At 32.3% G+C, this 27,840-nt stretch overlaps 1 protein-coding gene across 2 annotated transcripts in view; it reads right to left on the bottom strand.

Annotated features, from left to right (window-relative positions):
• Positions 1-1,748: 1,748 nt before the first annotated feature.
• LOC143914864 (uncharacterized) overlaps positions 1,749-27,840 on the bottom strand; it is an 85,411-nt gene continuing 59,319 nt past the window's right edge. The window contains exons 4-7 of one of the 2 annotated variants that reach the window (XM_077435243.1): positions 15,927-16,175; positions 12,756-12,903; positions 2,591-2,716; positions 1,749-2,510 (exon numbers count right to left, since the gene is read on the bottom strand). In XM_077435243.1, coding sequence (XP_077291369.1) covers positions 2,243-2,510; positions 2,591-2,716; positions 12,756-12,903; positions 15,927-16,175 — 791 coding nt within the window. In that variant the 3' untranslated portion in view covers positions 1,749-2,242. The remainder of the gene's footprint in view (positions 2,511-2,590; positions 2,717-12,755; positions 12,904-15,926; positions 16,176-27,840) is intronic. The other variant, XM_077435242.1, reaches the window with a different exon arrangement.

The raw sequence follows: 27,840 nt of genomic DNA on the forward strand, positions 1-27,840 counted from the left end.
ATATACATATGTACTTGTATTTTCAATATTGATCCCTGCACACAATTAAAATATACGCGTTTAACAACTTATATTAAAAGGGGAATTCAATATAATACATATTATATCTATATGAAATTTGAAATATATTGAATATGGACAATGATCACTCACATTTACACAAATCACGTAAAATCTTAACATAGAATCACTACAAAATTTGTAAATATTAATATAATATTGTCACTTATGAATCTAAAACAACATCTTAATTTAATCAGCCTCAACATCCATATAACATATATGAAATAACAAACTAGTTTACATAAATCTACTGGTAGAATTATCACTCAATTCGAAAAAGTTTGGTAATTTGTTGGATTTTTCAGGGTTAATCAAACGAACAAATTGAGGCATGCAACAGCGTTGCACCTTGATAGAACAATGGACATTTATACCAAACAAATACAACTCATATATGTACTTTTATTGATGATATATAATATATATGTATGTATATAATGAATAACTCTTCAGTGACACTATTATCATATACCTTACAATTTGTTGCTGAACAGTAAAGAATTACAATTACTTTTACCAAACTCCTATATTTTGATTTTAATCAAAAATCATTTTATATTATATGTATATGTATTTACACTAATTTCATATGCAATATATTTACATTGTGAAACATAATTTCTTATTTTTTGCAAAATAAAACAAACATTTTGATTCAAATTAAATAAATAAAATTGTAATTTTTATGTAAAATATACATATATCATAAATATCAGTATAAATTCATAACGATTTTAGACCATCTTATCTTTGGACTTTTCACTTACGATGTTAAATCATTAGCTATATTTCTTCTGCTTTTATAAACCGCATCTTACATAATATATATTTTGTGATACACATTATATAATTAGAAAAGTAAATAGCTAATTTTAAGTAGAATATGAGTCCATACAAGTGGTGTATATGAGTAATTATAATATAATACATATAAAATTCAACAAAATCTGTATGAAAATTATTTAATTAAAATTTTGAATAAAAATAACAAAAGATAATCATTTTATTGGTTGAGGAATAAAAATGATAAACGTAATTTTATATAAAAAAAATAGCAATCGTTAAATAAGAGACTTTCTTTATATATGTAGACTAAATTCAAATCATTTCGTTGGCAAAATAAGCTTTCAGAATATTCCTTTTAAGATACTCTATAGGTATAGAACATCTAAATGATATGATGATACATATTTTAATTCACTATGGCACAAATACCTCGGTTGGCACACGTGGACGGAAATTTGAGCCAATTTTGAGGACCAATCAAAATATAATATATAAATTGGATATGCAAATAAGCTTTATTATTTGTTCTCGTACTTTAAATAACCAAAAAATACACGATTGAATACATATTTTTGAGCATTCCTATTATCTCCTTTTTTGAGCATTTTGAAGAAATGAAACTAATTAAAAACATTTTCAAAAATCATTTCAATTTCACTGATACGAATCTCATACTGTTTCTTCACAATAATGCATTTTTTATATTAAAAATAAATAATATATATATATATATATATATATATATATATATATATATATATATATATATAAAATGAGCATTATGCAACTACAATACATACATATGTACTTAATTTTAATAGAAATATTGAGTCAAACATTAATTCAATTTATAATATTACATTTATGAATGATTACATTTATTTATCAATATTTGATTTGTCATTTGGTAATTGTATTTTGTATACAATGAATTTGTCCAGTTTTTTTATGATTACAATGTGGAAGAATAGTTTTATTCATATCATACGACAGAAGACGTTCAGACATATATTATATAATCAAAGTACAATTGTGTTTGAAACTTATACATAAATCTTCGACTAGGTTGATGAATTCAATCAATCAAAAAATTTCTTCATTAAAAAAATTTAAGTTGAGACATCCATTCACAATGATTCAGTATTTAAAATGTGATCTATTATATTTTGAATTGGTGCATATGAATGTATATTATGTATTTACATATATATACTAACATAAATAGATTGCTATGGATATATTATTTAAGTTATGTCATACAATTTTTACGCACACTAATTTTTTGTAGTTTCACACAATATTGTATCAAGATACTAAATATATTTGAACTTGTTCAATCATCCACCATTTTTACCCACACTGAATATGAAATAGTAGTCACAACGTATTACGATCAACCCTTACCATTCGTCGGTAATATTATAGACACGGATTTTCTCGCCGACGTTACCGAAGACGCGTCCGACTTTCTAGGCGCATTTAAATGTTCAGTTTCGCATGTCTTTTTATTTTCCTTATTGGTATTCAATTCTTCTGTCGTCGTCATTTTACATTCAACAGCTTGAAAATCGTGAGGCGAAGAGACAAACGAAAACGTTTCAACTTGTTCTCCGGATGGTATCGGGGAATCTAATCCGCTCTCTGTATCACATATGCTGGTTCTGAAAATCAATATTGAAACATTTCATATTTAAAAGACATCAAAAATGGAATCGGGAAATATATAACGAGTTTTACGTACTTCAGTGGTGGAGGACTGGGAGTTCTTGATAATGGAAAACTAGCGACTTCCCGAGGGCCCGACAATGACCGAATGGAGCCAAATGTCTGTGCTGGACTCAAAGTAGCTCCAGGTGCTGTCAATCCGCTATAAATAAATATATTTTCATGAGAACGACATCATATTTTATATTTGATATTTTTATGTATATGCTATTATAATTGCTATTGTTTTTTATGATTATGTATAAATGTATTTCTGTCTGTGTATATATCTTTATATTTATTTTTTGTTTTATAAGACATTCCCTTCTTTGTTGTTTTTTTGCATATATATGTTTTGTTTTTGTTATGTCTAATTTCTTTAGTTATTATTTTGTTTCTTTTCTATTCTGTTATATTTTTGACCATTGTGGCGAATTAGGAATTCCTGTAATGCTACAATGGTCCAAACTTTAAATAAATAAATAAATATTTCATTTCACTCTGTTTTTAGATATATATATTATTTAAATACTAGTGTTGTACCCGATGAAATATCATCGCATGCTATAATATGGTAAATTAAGTTATTAAATAAAGAAAAATTAAAAGAATGTGTCAGTTCTGTGTTCGATCCGTACGCGGTCGTATATTTTTCAAATACATTTTAAATATATTTAATTTTTTAGTATGAAAAAAAATGGTTAAAACTACCTACCTACCTACATATAAACAATATAAAACACCGATAGAAAAAATTATTAATGATTTCATTAATTAAATAAATTTTCAATAGATGGCGGTAAATTCTCTGCCAAGCGGAAACATAAGTTGCGATCAGTATATATAGAAGTATTTTATTTTGTAATTGTATTCGTATATACGTTTTGGCAGTGATTTAGCTGTGACTTACATATGTATGTCGAGTCGAAACGACTATTATAGTACGGCGAGCGTTATCTCAGTCAGACAGACACACACAGACAGAATAGCGATATTATATACATATGCGATGATGATATGATGTATGAGTAGGTATGTACATATGTAAAATGAATCGACTTTGTGAAAAAGTAATTGAATCACGTTTTAGGTTCGATAGACCGAAACGCCCTATTTTTCTCTTAATATATAAAAAAAACAGCGCGATCCGTTTACATACATATAATGATAGTAAAAAACAATGAAAACAACAATTCAATAACACGTATGAATAGATACGAACAGACGACAAATAAATTGATTGAAAGCAAGGTAGTGATACAAATGGCTATTCTATTTTTATATGTATGTATGTATGTAGGTCTAAATTTAGCACAAGACAGTGACTGGGGTTTATTTTAACCTTAATCGGTCGACTTTAACATCATTAACAGTACTATATATTATGATGGACATAAAAAAATCGTTATTGCGGTAAAACGCTTTTTCAATAAAAGAATCCCCATAAAAACTTCAATAAATATCGATTCACTGTGCATTACTATTATATTAATTTCCTCAAATGCTATAGTAGCCATATCGTAAAACACCCCCACTTGTAAATGACGCACTTTCAATCAATATTTATTACTCGGACGTGTCGAATGAGAATAGACTGAATTTTGAAATTAAATTAAATTATGAATCAAAAAGTAAGCACACATTACATAAAACAACACACTAGTAGATTCATTAAGAGGGCTGTACACCCGAAACCTTAATTTTGTTGCCGTTCCTTTCTTCGATATATATTTTGAGTGAATGTATATATCGAGTGAATGCGACAATATATATATTGAGTGAATGCGACAGTTGCGCTTCGATCAGATAATACGTATTTTAAATCGACAAAATCGAGTTTTCGTATTCTCCAATTTTCTCCTCCGAAACTGGACCAATTTTTAAAAAAATTGCATCATCGGTATGAGAAATATATTTTCTATGCAATTGTGCGCGTATTTTTTTAAAAATCGACCGTTAAATAAGCACGCTGGACTCTTTTCGTGGGTGTAAAAATGAGGCGATTTTATAGATGTTTGGCGGCTCCTAGGTCCTATAAAAAATAATTAATCAAAAAAATAAAAGCACAGATGCATGCCAATGGTGGATATCCATAGCATATTAAGAAATAATTTCTCTAGTGCCATAATTGAGGATGGGAGAAGTGTAATACGTTTGTATGGACAAGGAGCTGGTGTTCAGCCCTCTTAAGAAGTATTATGTATTCAATTTTCAAATTTACTACATAAAATAATTGAATTGAAATAATTAAGCATTTTTTTTTACTCAATACCCACTAATGCATATTAAGTGCAAGTGAAGGTCATATTTATATATATTTTTCATTGTTTATATTTACTAAAATAATAGTATAAATTTAGATTATGAACCAATATATGAGAGAGAATATATGCATGGAATAAAAGTATGTTATAATTGTTTATTTTGATGAAAAAAAATAAAAAAACTAACAACGTTTATTATCATAAGTCGTTCTTTTCTCAGAGTTACATAAGCAAACAAATGTAAACATAGAATCTTAACAAATTTGTTTTCTCTGCGTTTATATTATTATTTGTGTTACAGTGTCAGGGATGGGCTTAGGCTCTGTGATATTCAAGGTGACATCACAAAACATTGCGTTTCATTTCGTACGAAATGTGCGCGAAAATAAGAACGACATTATGTTTGTTTCGCAAATTGTTTCGCCCCAAGTGCGTCACAAGACAGGCTCGAACGAGAGAGCACTTTCCGTTTAAAATTGCAAAGCTTTTCGGAGTAACCTTAAGGTTGTTCGGCCGGGGGTGTGTAATAAAATTACGCTCGTTTGTGTTTGTGTAAGTATGCGGCAAAAACGTTGAAGGTAGGCAATATCCGGTTCGTTAAAATATGAAAATGGATTTTCCTGATAACCAGCACGTACAAATACCGCAAAGGAAAATTCGCAACTCCTCACCCTCCCTCCGACACGTATTTTTAGCGAGAAAAGCGCTGGAAATTAACCGGAAAATTGCGGTACATCGACAGACAAAAAAAACGGATATTGGCTCGTTTTAACCATGAGATAATACCGGTTTCGCAATTTCAACTAAAATACCAATTTTCGCATGAACATACATACATAACCATTCATGATTCATTTCTTCTCCTATTCTATTTTTCCAATATTACCAATATTTTTATACTTTAGTTTAGTTATGTAATGTGCTATTTAATCATATTATAGCTTTCATTCTTTTCCTTTTCATTTGTTTATTTTGTATTTACCTTTTTCATTTGTTTTATATTTGTAAATTTCAATTTCTTCTTATATTCTATTTTATAACCTTTTCCAAATATTTTAATACTATAGTTTAATTATGCAATGTTCTACATATTTTGTCATGCCTTTATTCTTTACTTTTTAATTTGTTTTCCTCATATTTATCTTTTTCATTTTTGTAAAAATCTATTATTGGACTCGGATGTTACATATATTATTTATTTACTATTTGTTTTTTTATACATATCTATGTACATCCTGTCTGTTGATTTTTCAATTAATAAAATAAAATAACCAGCAGAGTGGACTAGTGGTAAAAATATTATGCTTTCGAGAGGAGTGGTCACGGTTCGATTCCCACTAGTAGCTGTTGACCAGACCTTGGTTTGTGACTTCAGGTCGATCGTTTAATTTCAAAGTTTGCCAATTTTTTTGATTTCCATTGAAATGGTACCTGTAAATTGGTATCTCTCTTATTAATCTTAAGTTATTCAGCGTCTTGAGGTTCGTCAATTTGATTATAAAATGCAGCAAAAATTTATCTATAGATGTCACTGTGGATGTTCGTATGAATTCGCAATGTATAAAATGCTTATGTATGTATATTGATTGTTTTGTATCTGTATACGTGCACTCGTCGCTTTGGAGCGATCTGTTCTATGAAATAAAATAAAAAATAAATACACAGTACCTGCAAAATTGGATGAATTCCTTTACAAAGAAAAATAATAAAAACAAAAAGTTTAGTTTGATTATTTATGTGTCTGAAGTTTCAGTCTCGTTATGAACGGAAATAGAATTATTCAGAAGGGGGAAAGGAAAAATAGAACTTTACCGATATTTAACGTCGCAATAAGTAAAATAACTTACAGAATAATTTAATTTCGTAATTACGGCGGTGTAACTTTCTCCATGACCAAAGTTTCAAAGCCCGAGAAAATATACAAAAGTTGGGTCATAAATATTGCGTTTTACTCTCTTTGCGAATGTATGTAATACATTAGACGTTATTCTAACAAGGGTGAATAAAGTTAACACTTTTCTATTTCAAACTGCGTGAAGCTTGACTTGAGTTTTTACTACATATTTTATTTATTACACTGTAAATAAGTCCGAATTCTTTAAAACAAACTACAATACCATATAACATTTAAAACAATGCTTTAACACTTGCCGCACTGTGATTGATAGCTTCATATTTTTATTACAAACCTCCTTTACGTTTCACTTACGATTACAATTCAGGAAAAAAATTGCCTCTTATCCGATCGTTTTCATACTTTGCTATATTGCTCATTTTGGTCATCAATATAAGTAAATGGATCCTCCGCCCTTACGATAGAGATAAAATATCATTTAAGACGCGTTTGAAGTTTGCAAATTTGAAATCTGGTTGATGTCTATGTAGTCTTTAGTTTTATACATAGATGGCGGTAGTAAAATAAAATTTTTGGTATTTTTATTCAAAGTAACAATTTATATATCTTAATATTATATATATTCATCATCAAAACTGTATGATTCGAATTGTCATTACAAAATAAAAATTTTGATCAATATCAACAGAAATAATTATTTTCACGAGAAGCCCCTTGTACACGTGCCACACAGATGCGAGAGAGAGAGAAAGAACAGTCAGTACTCTGCGCTCAACGGCCAGTGTGTGAATGAAATCCACCTTGGAATAACAGCTCTATTTTAGCCATTATTTTATTTATTTCTTGCACTTATTTTACACTATTCGGCATTTAATAAACGATAAAACGATTTTTATAGCTAATTACAATATTTACAACCTTGAAAAATTAGCAATATTTCAACTTAAAACGCATATTTTGACCTAGACGCTTGGAATCTAGTGGATTTTTTTTTAGCACAAGGTAAGTTTTAATATAGACACACTTTTGTATTGACATATGTATATACATATATATAAATACTTAGATCTATGATTGAATGAATTATAAATACTATATCCCAAATTAAAGTCAGATTATATTATACAAAAAATTGTACATCAACAGCTAGGCACAGCACTGCACGGAAAAAGCTAGTTTTATTCATGCTATACAGCACCGTTCGTTTTCGACACGTTCATACATTCGCCACAATGACGTCACGTCATGCGTGAATATTTCCGCAAAGTAAAATAAAAAAAAAATTCCCTACCTAACCCGATTCTTATATTATATTGTTATAGGTTTTTGAGCACTTTTTCCTATTATGCTGTACATTAACATTAGAATAATATAATACTATGATTACTAACCAAATTAAATTAAATTGTAAAATAGAAAATGATCAATAGATCAGTAGCTATTAAAATATATACATATATAAGATGTATTGTGAACATAATTTCGTAATAATAAAAAGCATTAAAAAAAAAAAAAATGCTTTCGTATAATATACATATTTTAATTAGATATTAAAAAAAAAATCACAAAAAAGCATATTTAATTAAATCTTTTCATGTTTTCGACTGCCTTTGTTTCTTTTTATTATTATTTAAAACAATAAAATGATAATTTTATGGACGTTATGCGCTGTGTATAATTAAAAACAAATAAATCAACTATACATGCGCATTTCATTTCGTATTCCAATAACAATGCCAATTTTTTTCAAGAATATAATCCGCACAATTTTATATCATAGTTTATATGTATTTATAAAATAAATAAATAGCTACACACACACGTATGTATAAAAAAATCTGTCAGTAGTGGGAAAACATTATCAAATTTTGATCGAATTTCAATTACAAAATCTCACCAACAGTATCACACGCACTGAATAATTTCAAATTAAGCAACTTGTCAAAGTCAACATCAATTAACGCGCTGTTCAAATTCATAACAAACTTCCACATTGACACCCCACTCTAATTACATTCTCGATTACCCAAGACTGAAATTAATATTTAAATATATGCGTGTCCAAAATAAACCCCTTTAATACGCAACGACAGAGACACACAGCACGTGCCATACACACGTGTCCCTTGTGACGAACTCAAGCTGACATGACAAAAAAATATATATGTACGTATGTATGTAGTACTCCCGCCGAGTCACATAATGTATCCTGGTCTATATATATATTACGAGACAGTGTATATAAATAATAAAATAATACAATTTGTTGTACGAAATGCTAAATTCCATAAATAGTACCTACAATGTACATATGTTTTGAAGGACTCCCAGATAAGAATACGTACAAAGACGAGACAAGTTGTATGTCTGGTATTATTACTGTATAACTTTCCCTTGTCTTGGCCGTGTGACAAAGGTCCAGAATAAACAAATACGTTTATTATATTAGAATCGGCGAGGTTGATTCACGTCACTTACCAACTATTTATAACCGAGTGAAACTGTCGCAAAAATCAACGTAAATAATATAAAAACAATCTCAGACACAAAGCATGCGAGTTGAGTGTGTATAATGATATAAATTTTACACAGAACGTTATTATTGCATTTAATAGAAGGGGACACGTGTGGCAACGTCAGGGTCCACGTGAATTATTACAATGCAATTTGCGTGCAGTCGGAATCTAAATCCATACCGTTGCTGGGTGCATTCGAATGCATGGATATTTGCCAACGCGGTCAAGCTGCAATTGCGGTTTTCAGGATGCATAGTTAATTAATAACTCCTATTTACAACACAAATAAGTATGAAACGCTGTACGCTCGGCATAACGAGAAAAGACAGGAAGCGGATTTTTTTTTATTTTAACTTTAATTCATACCATATAAGTCCTAACAGGTAATCCTAATGCGCTTTCCTGGCCAGAAACATTGTTCATTTGATACAAATATTATTAGTATTATACAAAGTATGTACATAAATACATGTAGGAATGATTTTTAAACGAGCCGTAGGTATGGTTGGTCAAGCTGGGATAAAGTGTGTGTGGTATGCATGGGAGAGACCGGATGCGTGCTGTTATGGTCACTTGTTGGAGAACGAGCCCGAAGAGACATGTACAATAAATAGTTCTGACTTAATCTGCGTTTCACTTGGAATCCTTCACATCCGGATCCTATATACATATCAATTAATATCCACAGAGACATCAATGGTTAAATTTGTAAATTTGCAGCATTTTAAACAATTCAGCAAAATTCAGTTAATGCATATCAATTAAAATCCACAGACACATCATTTTATACAATTTCTCGAAATTCGAGATGGCTGAAAACTCGAGATGTTGCGAGAAAATGGGTAAGGTTGCCAATTTGTTGGAACCGCTTCAATGAAAATCAGATAAATTGGCAAAAACTCTGGTAGGAAATGATCGACCTGGAGTCAAATTCAAGACAAAGCAGAAACCAGTGGGATTTGAACCCGTGACCACTCTGTCCAAAACATTACATGTTAACCACTAGTCTATTCCGCTGGAATACATGGGGTGAAAAATATGACAAGGGTAATGGACATAGTGGATAGAGTAAAGAGATTGAAATAGCAATGGACGGGCAAAGTGGCTAGAAGAATGGGCGAAATGTGGACAAAAGAAGTGCTAGAATGGTACCCTAGACTCTAGGGCCTAGATAATGTAAAAGTGTAAAAGGAAGACCACAGGGAAGATGGGTAGACGAAATTAGGAAAATGTGTGGGGTGGAAAACAGAGACGAGTGAAAGTGTATTGGAGAGGCCTTCATCCAGCAGTGGATGGTGAGTGGCTGTAGATGATGATTTATAACAAGTACTGTGATCATGATTGTTCTAAAACGTCCTCAATGAGACTTATGTATACGCCATGAATGATTAACATACCAAAGTCAAGGATGTACTTAAAAGGACTAACACGTGTCTATATACCAGATAAAGTGACGCATTTTTTGAATGCGCAATTTAATTTTGTGCGCAGTGCGAATGCAAAATTATTAATTAAGTGAATCGTGATTAAAGCACTAGTCCTTTATGGGTTGTTATTTACTTCGAACACAAGACCAATATGAGATCATAGAGCATATTGTTTAGGTAGTTAAGTAATTATGAATATTGTATGGAGTTCTCTGTTTAATTAAATGAGTAGATCCAGTGAGATGGTGAGCTAGTAAATAATTATAAATTTCAAATTTGCAGAGGCAATCAGTATTAACGTTTATATTTCAGCAAGTAAATATATTTCAATTAATATATAATACAACACGTGGCAATATGTTTTCCTTGTGTTGACACATTATTTCAACGTTGTTACAATATATTGCACGACCTGGGAATTATTTTTGACGCGATGAAACAAATAGCATTAAATTTGTTGCGTAAGTGAATTAGGAATAATAGTAAGATAAATTTACCGAAGGTACCAAGCTCTGCTCGGATGAAAGCTCGCAAATAACAAATTCACTTATATAGAGTTGGATGCTAGTTTTTCCGCAATGCAAAAATACGGTTTATAACACCAATATTTATATATTATATCATCATACTCTATTTCAGAATATAATTTGTTTTTAGAAAGGGTCATACAAAATGATTCTAGGCAAATTCTTCGAAATGAATTTGTCGAAAGTTAGTTGGTCGAAGCGAGTAGCAAATTACCGAAGCATAAGTTATTCGAATGACACATTTTTCAATCGAAAAAATGTAAATTATTACGTTCATGGATGGATAGCACTTTTGTATTGATAATTTAAAGTTTATTTAAAACATAAAAATATTATTTTTATCTACAAATATACAAAGTATCAATAGATGAAGTTTTGTGATTGTGCGAAAATTCGACCTCGTGATTTTGACTGATCTGGAACCATAGTCAATAGCTGTCCACGATTTCATGGTTTTTAAAAAAACGTGTGTGTGTTTGTGTGGGCGTGTCTGTATATTTTGGTGATAATTCAAATACCATTAAATGTCTTATCACAAGAGATCGGCGGACAATTTTTATTTTGCCCACAAAAAATGGTTCACTATTGTCAAACCTATTTTTTGCTCTCTTGCTTTGTAGAACAATATTATTTGACAATAGTGAACTATTTTTTGTGGGCAAAATAAATTTGTTCGCCGATCTCTGCTTATCACCCTGAAACTTTGTATTGTACAATGAAATGTTAATCATTACGTTGAATTTTTTTTTCAAAATAAGTAGACCGAAAGTGGTAGCTCCCCTTATATGTGTCCTCCTTTATATTTTCCTTTCGATTGTTATATTTAATGAGTAAAGAGCGGCGTTCAGACGATGCTTAATGCACAAAAAATGGAAAGTATATGTTACTACACCATCTGTTGATACCGCATCGAAATATAACGTAACAACGAGTGCATATTGATTATTTATTTCATTTTTTATTAAACATATATTACCACCGATTTGAAACTAGGCTAAAAATATGCATTCTAATAATGTGTCATTCGAAAAATAGCGATTCTGAAAATATGTATGTCTGCATTTCGAAGAAAACTTCAGAATAGCATTCGGTGAATTGGTTCCGAAAAATTTACTGTATACTATACAGAACAAGCTGAAAGAATTCCATTTGTTCATTCAACTTTCACTAGCTCGAGAAACGCTAGTTTAAATATATAGATATAATAAATAAATCGATATAGATATGTACATAAGTATGTATACGTATAGATTGGTGGTAGATCGTGTTTTTTACTATAACTATTACGAAAACCAGTTAATTTTACATTGCAAAACTGTATGTATCACAACATCGCAACATCTACACATAGTCGTGTATATTACACAATATATGTAATCTACGATAGATTTGAATAAATGATAAAAAAGCTGAATTAAATTGCAGGCGGAATTTTACTACTAGTCTACAATTCTAGTACATAGACTTATTGATCGAATGCACCTTTCGAGGGTGACGTAAATTTGCATGTCGAAGGAAAATAAATGATTATAAACCAAGCACCAAACTGTCGTTATAGCTATGGTGCAACTGATTGTTGATGAATTTTGAAGATAAGTAACAAATATACATACGTGATGGATCCAGTAGTCACCAAGAACGGCAATGGAGCTGGACAAGCTGCCGCCGGTGAACTTTTCGTAGAAGATGTTTGACTTCTGGGACACTGTGGAGCAGAAGGACACCACTGTCTCCACCTGGACTCTCCCTTCTCGATGGCAGCTATAAAAAATAATAAAAAAAAACAAATTAGAATGTATAATTGAAACACATTAAAGCACACTCGAGTATGCAAATTGGTCGCGTAGGATTTCATTCTGCAGTCCCGTAATAGACGGTCGCTTCAGAGTGCCCTAAAGCTGCGAAAGCTCTCTCGTTTTCCACGAAAAGTTCCACCAGAATTAATAATACGTCTCGGAACAGCGACTATTTATAAGTCCTGAGGGCGACGAGAAGACATCTCATACACGACACGCCCATCCGAGGCGGAAAATTAATATTTAAATGTGATCGAGTCGCGGGTAGCGGTAATGTCGTGCTCCACTTATGAAATTTTCATGTTCGAATCTCGCTGACGTGAGAATTTTTAAGCAGTTTCTATGAATAAAGAAGGTTTACTGTGTTGTGTACTGAAGCCGATGCACGAATGCTGAAAATGTACGGCCTTATTTGAATATTCATAATGTTATGTGTTACGATGTGTGTTGCTTGCAGGTTTAATGTTGGATTATCTGCAGCGAAATTTTTGACTCATAGATGCAACCGGCGGTTTTCACTTGAAATTTGATTACAAGTTCATTATGAGATAAATTAATTATATTTTAGTCATGTTAGTTTCCTATTCAATTTGGTTCATTTGAATTTTTGACTGTTTGTTTTGATGTGAAATTTTGATGTGAAATTGCAATCGTTTGATATGAGTAGTTCATTATTTGATAAACATTACATGTATTTGAATCATGTTAACGTCCCATGATAGTTCATAATATCATTCTAATTTCCCGCACGTCATCACTGAATCACATTTAAAAAGATTTCCCTTTTGAAAAATATTTTGAATCTTTTTGAAATCGACCTTAATTTATTTATTTATCAAAGTTTGGACGGTTGCGGAATTACAGTTATTCCTAATTCGTCACAATGGTCAAAAATATAGCAAAGACGAATCAAAAAATGTATTACTTATACAGAAATAAACATACAAACAACAAATAGCAAAAGTTCAAATAATAAAAGAAGTAATCAAAATACATATAATAACCAATAAGAGTTAAATATAAGGAGAATAAAAAAATGATAATGTTTTGCATCAACAGTCAGCACCAATATATATGTACATTTGTATGTACGTACCAGTGGCGTGTCGTGGAAATATCCCTGTTTTTGTCGCGCACACGTAAGTGAGTCTGGGCGATAAAATAGAGAGATTTCTATGGCATGCCACTCTTATGTACATAAATATGTACAAGAACCAACCGTAAATAAAAAATAAAAAATCTCCGTGACGCACCAAATAGAAGAGAGAAGATCAAAATTTAATCATATCCAATTATGAAAATAGTTAAAATAATCTTTAAAAATCTACGCTCACTGCGGTAGAAGATATCACATTCAGGCACGGCACCAACGATTTCATTAAGAAGTCATATACATACATATGTATATCTTGGAATAAGAGCCATCCGATAAAGATCTGTGCGACAACCATCAAATGACGATGTCTACCTTGAACATAATTAGGAACATAAAGTCCCAGCTGTTTAAAAACTTGTATGTGTTTGTACATTTAACCCTTCGAATGCTGATCAACGCCAATCGGCATTTTGCCAATAAGTCCATGGGCCTGAAAAATGCCGATAGGCGTTGTATTTTGAGCATGTACAAATTAAACAAGAAATATAAACAAGCTACTGGAAAGGCTTAACTGCCCGTTAAGCCTTTCCAGATAGCATTGAACATGGATCGTCTAATATTTGTCAATGTGTATAAAGTTTATATTTAACCTTTTTCCAATATTTTAACACTTTAAGTTTAGTTATGTAATGTTCTATTTAGTCATGTTTTAGTTTTTATTATTTTCTTTTTCATTTGTTTATCTCTATGCACCATTTTATGTAACTTGTAAAAATCTGTAATTGGACACGGATGTTATTTTGTTATATTTACTCTTTATTTTTATGCATTTCTACATCTTGTTGTCTGTTGATTTTTCAATAAATAAAATAAATAAATAAAAATAAAATAAACAAAGACTGGTTTACACTGGAATTTCTGAATTTATAACCATGGCAGAATTACCCGATGGAAATCCCTAACTGCCGAGCATTTTAAATTGTGGCTTGGCATTTAGATTGTGAGCATTACATTTTAAGGTCTGACCGCACTATGAAAGATCCAACTCAATTTTAAGAATTGCCAAACATCAATGTACATCGAAATGTCATCTACGCAACCCCATGAATATCTCGTCTTTCGTACATGCTGAAATTCAAACAGTCAAAATTCAATCGAAATGAGCATGCAGCCGCGTGGTTTGCAACCATTTGTAGCAAACTCCACTACGAATGTCGCCTAGTGCGTTCGGACCTTTAACAAAAACGAAGAAGATGGAACTAGCATTGGAAAAATGCATTCATCAATAGACGTCTGCGTTTATTTTGGTTACCTGACAACTCGTTCACAGATTTTCAGTAAACCGATGATGCGCTCCAGGCATTAAGTATACGGCCATCTCTTTCTCACCCCGTCTGTTCACCATGATCTTGTTTACTATGCCATTACGTATGCAACCATCTCTTTCACAGACCGTCTGTTATCGGTGAAAAAATGGTCTGTGAAAGAGATGGCTGCATACGTAATGGCAGAGTAAACGAGATCATGGTGAACAGACGGGGTGAGATAGAGATGGCCGTATACGTAATGCCTGGAGCGCAACATCAGTTTACGGAAAATCTGTGAACGAGTTGTCGTGTCACCGTTTATTTTATATTGTTGCAAGATATATTAGAGAGTCTAAACACACCTTTACAAAACTCGAAATCCTCAGCGGTAGTTATCTAGGCTTTGCTCGGATTAGCTAGAATTTTTATACCTGCTTTCTATTGGATTTCTAAATTATTCTAGTTGGAAATGTTGGCGAAATTTTCAACAGAAAAGACGTCAGCGCTCAAAGGGTTAAACAAAATCTTCCTATTATCATAACTTTTGATTTATGAAATTTTTCTATGCTTTTGTCTCTAACTTACCGATGGTTCTGGCCGTAGCTGCCGGACTGAGTGGGAAGAAATCTCCATGCAAAGGGCAGTGGAATCCAACTCGACGTCTTCGTCGAGCTGCTCGTCTGGCCAACACGCATAGAAGGGCTCCAAGGGCAGCCATGAGGGCTCCTGTCGCAACACACGCCGGTCCGAGGGCACGTGAAGTACCTGTGAACGCGACGCGCGCAGCATAGTGCTCTGGACCTTCATCGGCACCTGGTCCTCTGTATGAAGCCGCTGAAACAAATAAATACAAACATTAAACACCAATCAAAGTACTAGGTTACAAGTTTTTTTTACTAGTTTCACTGCGTGACTGATGTGTACGTGCGCAATATTTGTGAACAGATTTTGAGCCACTTCCACTATTCCAATCGCTTTGATATTTAACCAACGTACGGAGGTTAGCTCTAAATAAAGTAAGCAAATGTTTCCAACGTACAGCTAGAGGAATTTGATAACTAAAGAAATCATCAGAATTTAAATTGTCAGATCGACGTGATGACAGCTGGCTATCAGTTGCGCCTAATATAACTTCACAGATTTAACTTTTTTCACTACAGGGTAATATGGGGTTGACCCTTAAAACCTGCTAATGGCATAAGCTTCATGAGATAGTTACTGTAGATTTGCATGACGGACAAGCGAGCAATTAAATACACAGACTTTGACGCATGGCACGTCCATAAAAAAGGCAATTTTGTATAGCTGCTTAAATTAAGTTTATTACATAAATTAAGAAATTGTGTAGGACGTCAACAGTAATTTTGGCTTCTCCACTCTGTTTATCTCATCAACTTTTTATAATCAAGTTCTAAAAATTAAAGTCAAAAATAATTTAAAAGACAAACTAATTGACTAAATTTGTCGCCCTCATTAACAAATTCTGGAATATTGACTTCAAAGGAGCTACAATAAAATGCCAAATTCATTCAGTTTATTTATGTATGTATATGTATATGTATGTATTCCCATCGGTCGAAATATCTTACATATTATATTTAATCGGTAACTGAAATAAAGTACATAAATGTATACATATATTGATGGTCGGTTGATTTTAAAACCAGTTATATGATTCGTTTTGTGACTGAAAAGCTTGGCCTCCGAGTTGTAATAAGAGACGAAAAAAAATTGAATCATCGATGCCAAAATTCAAGCCCATATTGAATGTCAGAAAAAAATTGGCATCACGAAACCTTTCAATGGCTTCTAGAAGGCCAAGAAAAACTACTGGAAAATTACCCCATCCAAAAATTTTTGTCGCAAAACAGATCCATCGAATGTTCCATTTGAATTTCTCTTTTACATTTGTATATGTACATATATAAAAGTATAATGATCTATCTCGTTCTATTGAAATTATTAATAAGGAAATACATTATTATGAAATACATTATTATATAAAAGAAATACATTATTATATAATAAGGAAATCTCTATTAAAAAAAATCATAGGAATTACACCATAATTGAATCGTACGTATAAAGCACACGCTATATAGAGTTTGCCAAACTATGTTTCGAGGAACATTGGTGTTCCGCGGAACCTGAATGGGTGTTCCAAGTAAATTTTGGAATGGTTTTATACGCATAACCATTTAAACATCTTCTACTTCAAATTGAAAAGCAAACGATGGGCAATCTCCAGTGATGTTTATGAAGTCAAGAATCTTAGTACAGGCGGAAATTTTGAATAGAAATTGGATACGGAAATAAAAATTGTGGAAAAAGTATTACAATATTATAATACAAAAGATTACAAGGAAAAAGCATTACAATACAAAAGAAAACAATTGAATATTTTGATAAAAATTACAAATTCAGATTTCATCAGTAGAGTCTTATAAGTAATTTTGATCATTTTCCTGCCTTACATGAATAATTGAATGAATTAAATTTTAAAGTAGACGAAGTATTTTTAGAACACTGGCATAACTAGAAAAAAAATCTTTTGCGATTCCTGAGTTCGGAATCCATTTTCCGTGACAGCTAAATCAGCAGGCTTAAGCGCAAGTGATTATGTAAATCTAATTGATTTAATCAACGACTCTGATTTGATCAATGACATTAAACGATTTCTAGGCGAGTTTGTCAGAAGAGCTATTAGTATGTCAAAGCAATCTATTATTGTTTTTCTTCCGTTTTTTACATCCTATTTAAGCGAAGTAGGATTTTCTTATTATGGTGCAACGAAGTCAAAGTGCAACAAAAAAGAGGCCGTACGCCACACCAGATATAAGAATTCAACTCGCCCATATTTCGATTCAAGGACACAAAATCATCAAAATCATTAAAAGCTATATTTACTCATATTTTATGTGATATGTTTTAAAAATAATTATTAAATAAATAAAAAGAGCTTTAACAAATTATTTTATTTTTATTTTCACTATTATGAATTACTCAACCTAAAAAAAAAACAAACTAAATGTTCCGTTAAAATTTCCGTATTGCAGAAAAGGTTTGGGATACCCTGGTCTATATTATTTACAATAGGATCAAATTTCTTTGGCCACATTGTCATTGACAAGATCAACGAGAACAAATACGCGTACATATACGGGAAATGCGACTATTTTACGGTAGTGAGATCGAATATCGTTCTGTATTTATCGTTCACGGTCGTTGCGGTTTGTGGTATACAGATAACGTGACAATGGGAACTATCCTCATTTCCTATGTAGATATTCACAGCTGAGGAACCATTATCGTTGAATCGACACTGACGGTTGGCAAGCAATTGTCTAGTATTCATCGAAATATCAAAGGAACGAAAACTGTTACCACGTCGCAGTTCAACCAATTCAATTATTACCACTATACCTATCATATATGTAAATACATAGTACTGTATATGAATAGTACTAGTATAATATGTACGAAATTGATATGGAGATACGTCTAACTTTAATATAAGTTCGCAGTTCGCCTAAAAAGTACATACGCGATATATATGTATTACATTATTCATCTTGATTCAATGTCTACCAAAATTCGATTGAATTAATTAAATGTAAGTATAATATAGTGCCCATTATATGTAGATACAAATATTGATTGTGTCTATTATAGTACCTATGTATATTTAACTTGGTCACGTTTAGTTCAATGTTCATTTTCGTATCAAATCAAATTGGATGTAAACTTCTTGACTTAGTATTTCGATCAATTAATTGAGAGTTAAAGAAAAAAATTACACATGCACAATGTAATTGATTACGTCTAAAGCTCTCGGTGTTCTTGAACTTAAAATTTCTTAATCCCATGGCAAAAATAAGTGTTTTATAAGAAGATAAGTATCGAAAACGTTCAATTTAAATTACAGCCAAGTCAAAATTATTGTGAACCTACAATATGCATATGCATATTATACTTAATAGTGTTACTATCGACTATTTTTTCACTTTTTTTCACTATTTTTTCACTTGTCAAAAGAGCAACAAGAAACTACTGAATGCATTATTCTTATCGACACTATTAATATCGCAATGACCAAACTAAATTGATCTATGCACGTAATAATTTAATGAACTTTGTTTATTATATAATAGTAAATAGTTTTTGCGATATGAAAACTTGAATGATTCATAAACATTGAACGGTTTTTACTATTGAAATCAAACAAACGGGAATATATCTTAACAGCTATCTTCAAAATATAGTACATACCACGACATATTCAATGATTCCATGGAATCATTAAAAAAAAGCATGTTTATATATTTACAAATATTAAACATTACATATTTTTACAATGATATATAGCAGATTGTTCAAAAACCGACTAATCGAACCAAAGACGAGCAAATTGTTTTTTACTGGTTTTTTAATTTGATTCATATTCATCATCATGATATACAGCCATTCACCATGCACTGCTCTCTATTTTGCGCAAACTTCATACATTTCAATGCACACATTTTTCAAATTTCGTCCACCCATCTTCCTTGCATCCTACTTTTCATCCCTTTATATTTTCTCGGATAGCATTCCAGCACTTTCTTTGTCCATCTTTCGTTCATTCTTCTCGCTTTATAACCTGGCCATTGCAATTTCAATGTCTTCACTCTCTCCACTATATCCAATACCTGCGAAACATCGATTCTCGTTAAATGAATTCTCCGTTTCTATACTTCCGTCTCGTCGGCTCAATACTAGGACCATCATAGTAATCATTCCACAAACATTTTCTCTATCTCTACTACAAATATCTCTACTATGTAACTAATTATCTTTTAATTCAATATTTATTAAATGCAAATGATATATTCAAAATAAAATTATTATGCTAGAATTTTCAATTTAAAAGGTTTCGGTTACATTACATACATAAATACATACATATGTACATATTTAATACATGTAGCTGTAATTAACATAAAATTATTAATCTTATTCAAAATTTATGACAAATTACGTATATTCAAGTATAGAAATTAAGAGTTCATTTAACGAGAATTGGTGAAACCAGGCCCACCGATCCAAATACTCATGTCGTAATTTTCATCCACGTATTCCGTATGCTATCTCACCTCGTAATGCCAAGCATACAACGTTTCACACTTCTATAAGTACATTGGACTTTGGTTAACATTTGGGACGATTTATTTGAAAGTGGCGGAAGTCCAATTTTCAGTTCCAAAAATACTATTTCTGTGTTTAACTTAATTCACAAATTGTTATCACTTAATTTAATTCGTTATCTGCATACTCTCAGAAAAGCATAATAAACGTCTTACAGGCCACCAGTATTTTTAAATATTGTTAAACGCAAAACATTACATTTAATGGTTTGCGAAATATTTCTCGAAATGAAGAAAAGTGGACTTATTCCACTTTCAAATATAACGGCTCATATGTACATGTGTATATATCAAATGAATGAATTAACTTTTTATGTAATCGATAAAAATATGTTAAATCAAATGTAAGTAGTAACTGTGTAAGTAAATTTTGTTCCAAATCAGTCAAATAATTTTGAAATTTTTGTGTACGGAACAAAGATTAGAAATATTACACTCGATATATAATATTATAGGTATGTATGTATGTATGTATATTCATTCCAAATGCAATCTGACTATTAATTACTTCTACCCGTACACGTACATGCTGAAGCTATGTCTTACTATGGCGCAATTACGTGATGGGACATCCATTACAAAGACCATAAGCGAGCGAAGAACTCTTCATTAAGATGCTTCACGACATGGGTTCATGGAGGAAAACGAAAAAGAATCCTGCCGAAATTGTCTGCGACGCGTTCTTTGAATCTCAATGAGGTTCTCGGATTACAGGAACGCGTTGATCTTAATTTAAGCAAAGCGTTTCGACTGACGAACGAATGGACGCCACTTACTTTTGATGAGTTGACATCCTTGATGGCGAGTTAGTTCACATTGCAAACAAGAAACAAGTGCACTTTTAATTCAAAAATTGCCATCCAATTTTCTATCGTATTCATACGTACATACATACATATTCATATAGCAACTGCTCACCAAATCTTTATACTTCACCGAGCATTCTCTAGGATTTAACGGTTCGGCGACGTGCGTTACTTGCGAGTAAGGGGGTGTATCATTATTCTCTTTATATCAGTTGGGAGGGTTTCGCCGCTTGATTGATCATTTCCACTGGAAGCGTCCCGCGTCGAGAGATTTGCTCCGATGGACCGAATTAATGGGTAGACATCAACGGCAGCAAAACCAAACTGATGGCCGCCATAAATCACAGACGAAACTCTCAAAAGAAAAGTATTTTCGCGAGATGCGAATCAATGGTATTTATCCGTTGCGTATCGTTATGGGAAATATCAATCTGATACGTCTTAAGCAGCGGTCATTATGCGATGATGGCTTAATTTGGAGCAGGGTTTCTCAAATATTAGTCCGCCGACATTATAATCAGAATCAGAAGAACACTCGTTCCACCAACTTGCAATATCTCAAGAGTCAAGACTCATTTTCCCAATTTCTTCAGTGTATTTCGTCGCCTATTCGTATATATATGTATATATTCAAAACCCAAATTCGAAAATGTTTTACATAGGGAGATACTTATTTTACGAGATAAACATTGACTATTAAAAAATGGTTCGGTGATTATTGGTCACAAAGCACTGGCCCCAAAAGTCACTAAAATCTCTATAACGGAACATCAGGCAGCCAAAAAGTCCATCATATTAACGATAACTATCATACTAACGAGAACTCGAGTGCCAAATATTCCGTATTCGCGATTTTCATGGCAAACATTGTCTTAAGGCGATCGCAATGTGACTAATAATCCGACTACCTTAAAAAATATTGTACGAATTGATTATTAAACGTTTTGTTGAATATTTTAAAGGTGTGTTAATAGCTTAAAAATCTATGAATGATTACAATATATCTAGTATACCAAAGATATTAGATATGTACGTGTAAACAAAAAAAACATTTTTGTATACAATATACAAACTCCTGTTTAAGCAGACGAAAAGTTGAGAAAACGCGTCTCGAGATATAACGGAGCACACCGAGTGCCATTACAGGTCACCTTAAATCGACACTACGGGTAACTGTGTTCAAACACAAACTATAGTATAGCTCAGTACTTGTGTTTATGCTAACCACCGAGAGGTTCCCAGATTCATGCCCTAGATTGACCTCGATTGAAGACAATTTATTCATAGTATTTCTGCAGTGCTGTTGGTCAGACTTAGATATTTGTGACTCCGAGTCCATCGTTTCCTATCCGAGTTTGCCAATTTATCTGATTTCATTGTTGAAACGGTTCGTCATCAAATTTGGAAAACTTTCCTATCTGCTGCTGTATTTGTCACCACTATTTGAATATGATTTCAAATTAATAATCTATAATTGTGTACAAGTTTAATATCAAATGTGTCGGTCAGGGCTAAAAAATAAAATTTAATAAAAAAAACCACAAGCATACATATATACATACACATATGTATGCTTGCAAAAATCAACAAACTCAGACCATCCGAATTTGCGAGAAAGGGGAGATGCTGATTTTATTAGATCTGTAAAACAATTAAATAAATTGGCAAACTCCAATAGGAGACATTCGATCTGGATTTAATGACCATAAAAATTTTGCCATGTACGAATGTTAAAATACATATAATATATGAAGTACAGCTGATGATCGATACAGTCAAATAGGGATGATCAATCGTCGATTGACGGTTCAATAATATTGCAGTCGACACTGAATTTCAGAAATATTCAATAAAAACATTTAAAAACTAGTTTCCTGAAACTTTCAATACTGATTTAAACTTCAGACGTTCTTGTGCTTATATACTTGTATAATAAACACATAGTCATTACGCAAATAAATCATTCAATTGCGTTTTCACTTTATATATAAACTTTTAAATAAACAGCGTTGAAAAATTACAATACAATTGCTGAATGTATTGACTGTTGCGATACATTCGCAGATCCTATTGGATGATTTTTATTTTCATAAAGAATTTACGAGTTTCACTAGCACTTCACATCATTTACTATTCGACACGCTGTAGAGGCTGAAATTTTTGATTGAAAAAACATCGAAATCGATAGTAAGGACGGGTTTACACACGTGTTGGAAGCTGTGACGTCATACGGACCGTTTTTACATATTTTAAAATTGATACGAACTGCGATAGACGGTTCACAGGCGAGTTCCAGAAATTTGAACGAGCGGACGAAGCAGTTTGCCCAATATTCAATTTGCGACACACGTTTCGATGGATAAATCGCGTCTTTCATAATATGATTTGCGGTGGGGAAATTGCGACACGCGTTTTGCTACGTCCACGCAGTTTTCCAAAATACACGCATTGCGATTGATATTCGCTGAAGGTCAAAAGAAACCTTCAATCTAGAGACTTGGGTATGAATGTATGTATGTACGTACGTACGTACGAGTACGTGTATTCCACTAACTTCTAGCTTTATTAAATTTATTTTTCGTAACATTGTAGCCTTTCGGATATTTTCTCTCATTCCGCTTTCCCTTGTCGGAACGGGACCTTGGAGAAGTTTTTTAGCCGTCTACTTCCTTTCCTTCACAATTCGCTCGATCGACGTTGTTATATCTTTTCGGACTTATTCCAAATGAGCTATTCCAAACGAGGTCGTACTAAGCGCCTGAGGACGAGTTTAATTTTCAGCATTTTCCCACAAAAAAATATTGTACGCAATCTATTACATTATCTATAGAATATCTTATAAAAGAAGCGAAGTTAATCAATCCTATCTAATAGCAATATGTAGAAGGACAAATTCATACATTAAAAAAAATATATTATCGTCTTCAAAGCGATAATTTCCAGCCGATTGATTCTCACAGATATAATAAGATGGAGGATTAACTTTTAATTAATGATAAATATTTCTGTAGACTTAAATTTAAGAATTCGAATATTGAATTGGACAAACAAATTTCGTCAGACGAAAAATCGAAAGCAACCTGATATGAGCCTTGTAAAAATTGTTTTAATTGTCTTTAGCAGAACTTAAATATGTCTGCAACGTTATATTATATTAATGAGTATTATATCATTTTCTTCCTCATTTGGTCAATGCTGGTCATTTCTATCATCTGGTAGATGATCAGCCTCCGCTTCTACCAGTCCTGTGCCAAGTTGAAAGCAGCATTTAAGGACGATCCCTTCAGTTGTTTAATTTTATCTGAACATCTTATGGGAGACCGTCCTCTCGCTCGCCCTCCCTCTGGTGTTCCGGTGACTACCAGTTTGTCTATTCTTCCTGGAAACATGTCCAAAGTAAGAAAGAACCCTTTTTCTATATGTTGTAGAGAGTCTATCTGAAACTTTCTGCTCTTTGAGGATGAAAACGTTCGTGCTTCTTGCGATCCATGGAATTCGCAACATCCGCCTTCAGCACCACATCTAACATTTCCCTTTCTATCTTTTTACTAACCTCTTCTTATTTAGCGTATACATATGTACGTATGTATGTCTCGACTTCATACAACAGGTATGAACAGGACTTCGTACGCCACGCGGGCTCTTTTCGGGCGAAGTTTATATTTTGAGCGTGAACCATTTTTTCGAATAATAATGGACGAATACTAGTCAAGAAATGGATATTGTTCTCGCAACTAATAACTGCAATGAATCTTTATGTTATATACATAAGTGTTAAACCCGTTCATTGAGACTATTTTTGTATGAAATTACTGTCTACTTTTTCCCTAAGCAAGACATTGCTTAGCTGCCCCAGCAGAGATTTTCATTTTTTTATTATTTTTTTTTGTTATTTATACCAGGAAGGCCAAACAGGTAACTCCAATGCGCTAACTTTTCTGGCCAGAAATATTGTACATGTGATACAAGTATTATTAGTATTATACAAAGTAAATACCTATCTATTAACATCCACAGAGACATTAATGGTCAAATTTGTAAATTTGCAGCATTTTTTTAAACAATTCTGTAAATACATATCAACTAACATCCACAGAGACATTTATGGTCGAATTTGAAAATTTACAGCATCTTATACAATTCAGTGAAATTTGAGATTGCAAAAAACTCGGGATTTACGAGAAAATGGGTAAGGTTGCCAACTTATTGGAACCGTTTCATTGAAAATCAGATAATTTGGCAAACTCTGATAGTAAACAAGGTCTGACCAGCAGAAAGCAGTGGGATTTGAATCCGTGACCACTTTGTCCAAAACATTACATGCTAACCGCTGGAATACGTTGGGTGAGAAGTATGACAAGAGTAGTGGACGCAGTGGATAGATTAAAGATATTGAAATGGCTAGAAGAATTGGCGAAATGTGGACAAAAGAAGTGCTAGAATGGTACCCTAGTTCAAAGCATTATATGTTAACCACTAGTCTATTCTTCTGGTTATTTTATTTAAAAAAGAGCCGAATAATTTAAAACGAGAAATAATGTTTATTACGGAAGGATGGAATAATGTTGCTAAATTTATGTATGTACATATGTAAGTGCAAGCCTACATACAAAAATACATAGGGATAAACCCCTCCGACAAAAAGAAAAGGGAAAAGTCAGATCTTATCTACAATACTATGTTTCATACAATATTTCACTATAATATATAATACTTTTTTACTGGGGTCGACTAAGTTGAAAACCCCAGTCGACTGAATCTATAGATAAAAATAAACTAATAAGCTATACTGGATAAATTAATTACGCTCAAAAAGAGCCCATGTGGCGTACACTGTCATTCACTGAATGGGGATTACCAGAGATCGCACCAGACGGTTAAATCTTATGTATAAAATCGAAACGGCGTCTGTAATTCGTTTCTGATTGGCTACCGTCAAAGTCGTTTCTGATTGGTCGGTCGTTAAATAATATTATTTTTCTTCGATTCAAATAAAGTTAATAAAAACACAATTGAAGATTTTTTTCGTGGTTTTTTATTTCATTTCCATTTACTGAATGAAGCACGACTATTTTATATATAAACATAAAGTAATATTTAAATATTCTTATGATTATATGTATAATGTATGAAATGTACATAGATATAAAAAAAAACGATAGAAACTCTTCCCATCTAAGAAATGACTTTTTAATTTATTCTTTCGAAGTTATCCTGTTAAGCTAATTTGAAACGAAAAAAAATTCGACATTGACATTCTCGACGAGGAGAACTTGACTAAAATTAATGTCTTTCGAGACTTTGACGGGAATTTTTTTATTAGATGATAAAGGAGAATCGATAGCACTTGGAAATATGATACTTTTTTTTTATAAAAAGACGAGTAATTTAAAATATTCCTTTTATAGAATTTCACAATCACTCGAGTAGACACCGCATTAATCCGAGTCGACTTTCCATCCACGAGCATATTGCATACTTTCAGGTTTTGAGAATGATTGAAATTTCACCGTCGTCGTTTATTTATTTATTCCGTTTTTTTACGAACCATTTCGGAAGCACCACATGAATAATGAAGACCATTGTGACCGCTTCCGCTCAGAGCATAATGTGGTCGCGGCTCATCGGACACAAAAGGATTTCACATGCTCGAAAATCGATTCGCATGCCGGATTTGTCGACATTGTGTGAAAAATGCGTGATACAAAAGAAACACCCGTCGCATTGAAATTCAATATACTACCTATTAAAGTCAAATCGAAACTGGCCGTAGCTAACTATTGAAACTAGATCGAGATATTATAACGAGTGAATGCTATCACAAAATTCACCAAATTCGCGGTTTATATATTATTGTTTCAAATACATATTATGTATGTATATGCAGCAGCAGCATAGCTCGGTAGTTAAGCTTCTGCGTAACACCGAGAGGCGCCGGGTTCGATCCCATGAGCTGAACTCGATTGAAAAGAATTTTTCTGAGTATATCTATAGTGCTGCTGGATATTTGTGACTCCAGGTCGATCTTTTCCTATCAGAATTTGCCAATTTTTCTGATTTCATTGTTGAAACGGTTCCCGATTAAAATTGACTAAAATCCTTCCTACCTACTATGTCACCACTATTTGAGTATGATTAATGTACAATAAAAATGTATGTACAATTCAAAGATGTTTCGTTAATTTGCGAGTTTTCAGTGTCTCGTAATTCAGCGACTTGTATAATAAAAATGCTGCGGGGTTTACCTGTAAGGCCTTCCTGGTATAAAATGTAATAAAATAAATAAATATGTATGTCACCTCACTATGATAAAAGTTAGAGTTCACTGGTATAGCATAGAATTTACTGTCTTACTTATTTATATACTAGTGTTTTTACCCGGCTTCGCTCGGTATTTGTAATATAAACCGCTTAAACATGGTCAATCTAATAGAAAACATTTTATTACATTTATTTGTATAGTTTCATTTTATTTAAATTTATTTGAATATTCATTTGTTCGATGACGTC

Source organism: Arctopsyche grandis, chromosome 7 (assembly GCF_051622035.1).
Source record: "Arctopsyche grandis isolate Sample6627 chromosome 7, ASM5162203v2, whole genome shotgun sequence".
NCBI lineage: Eukaryota > Metazoa > Arthropoda > Insecta > Trichoptera > Hydropsychidae > Arctopsyche > Arctopsyche grandis.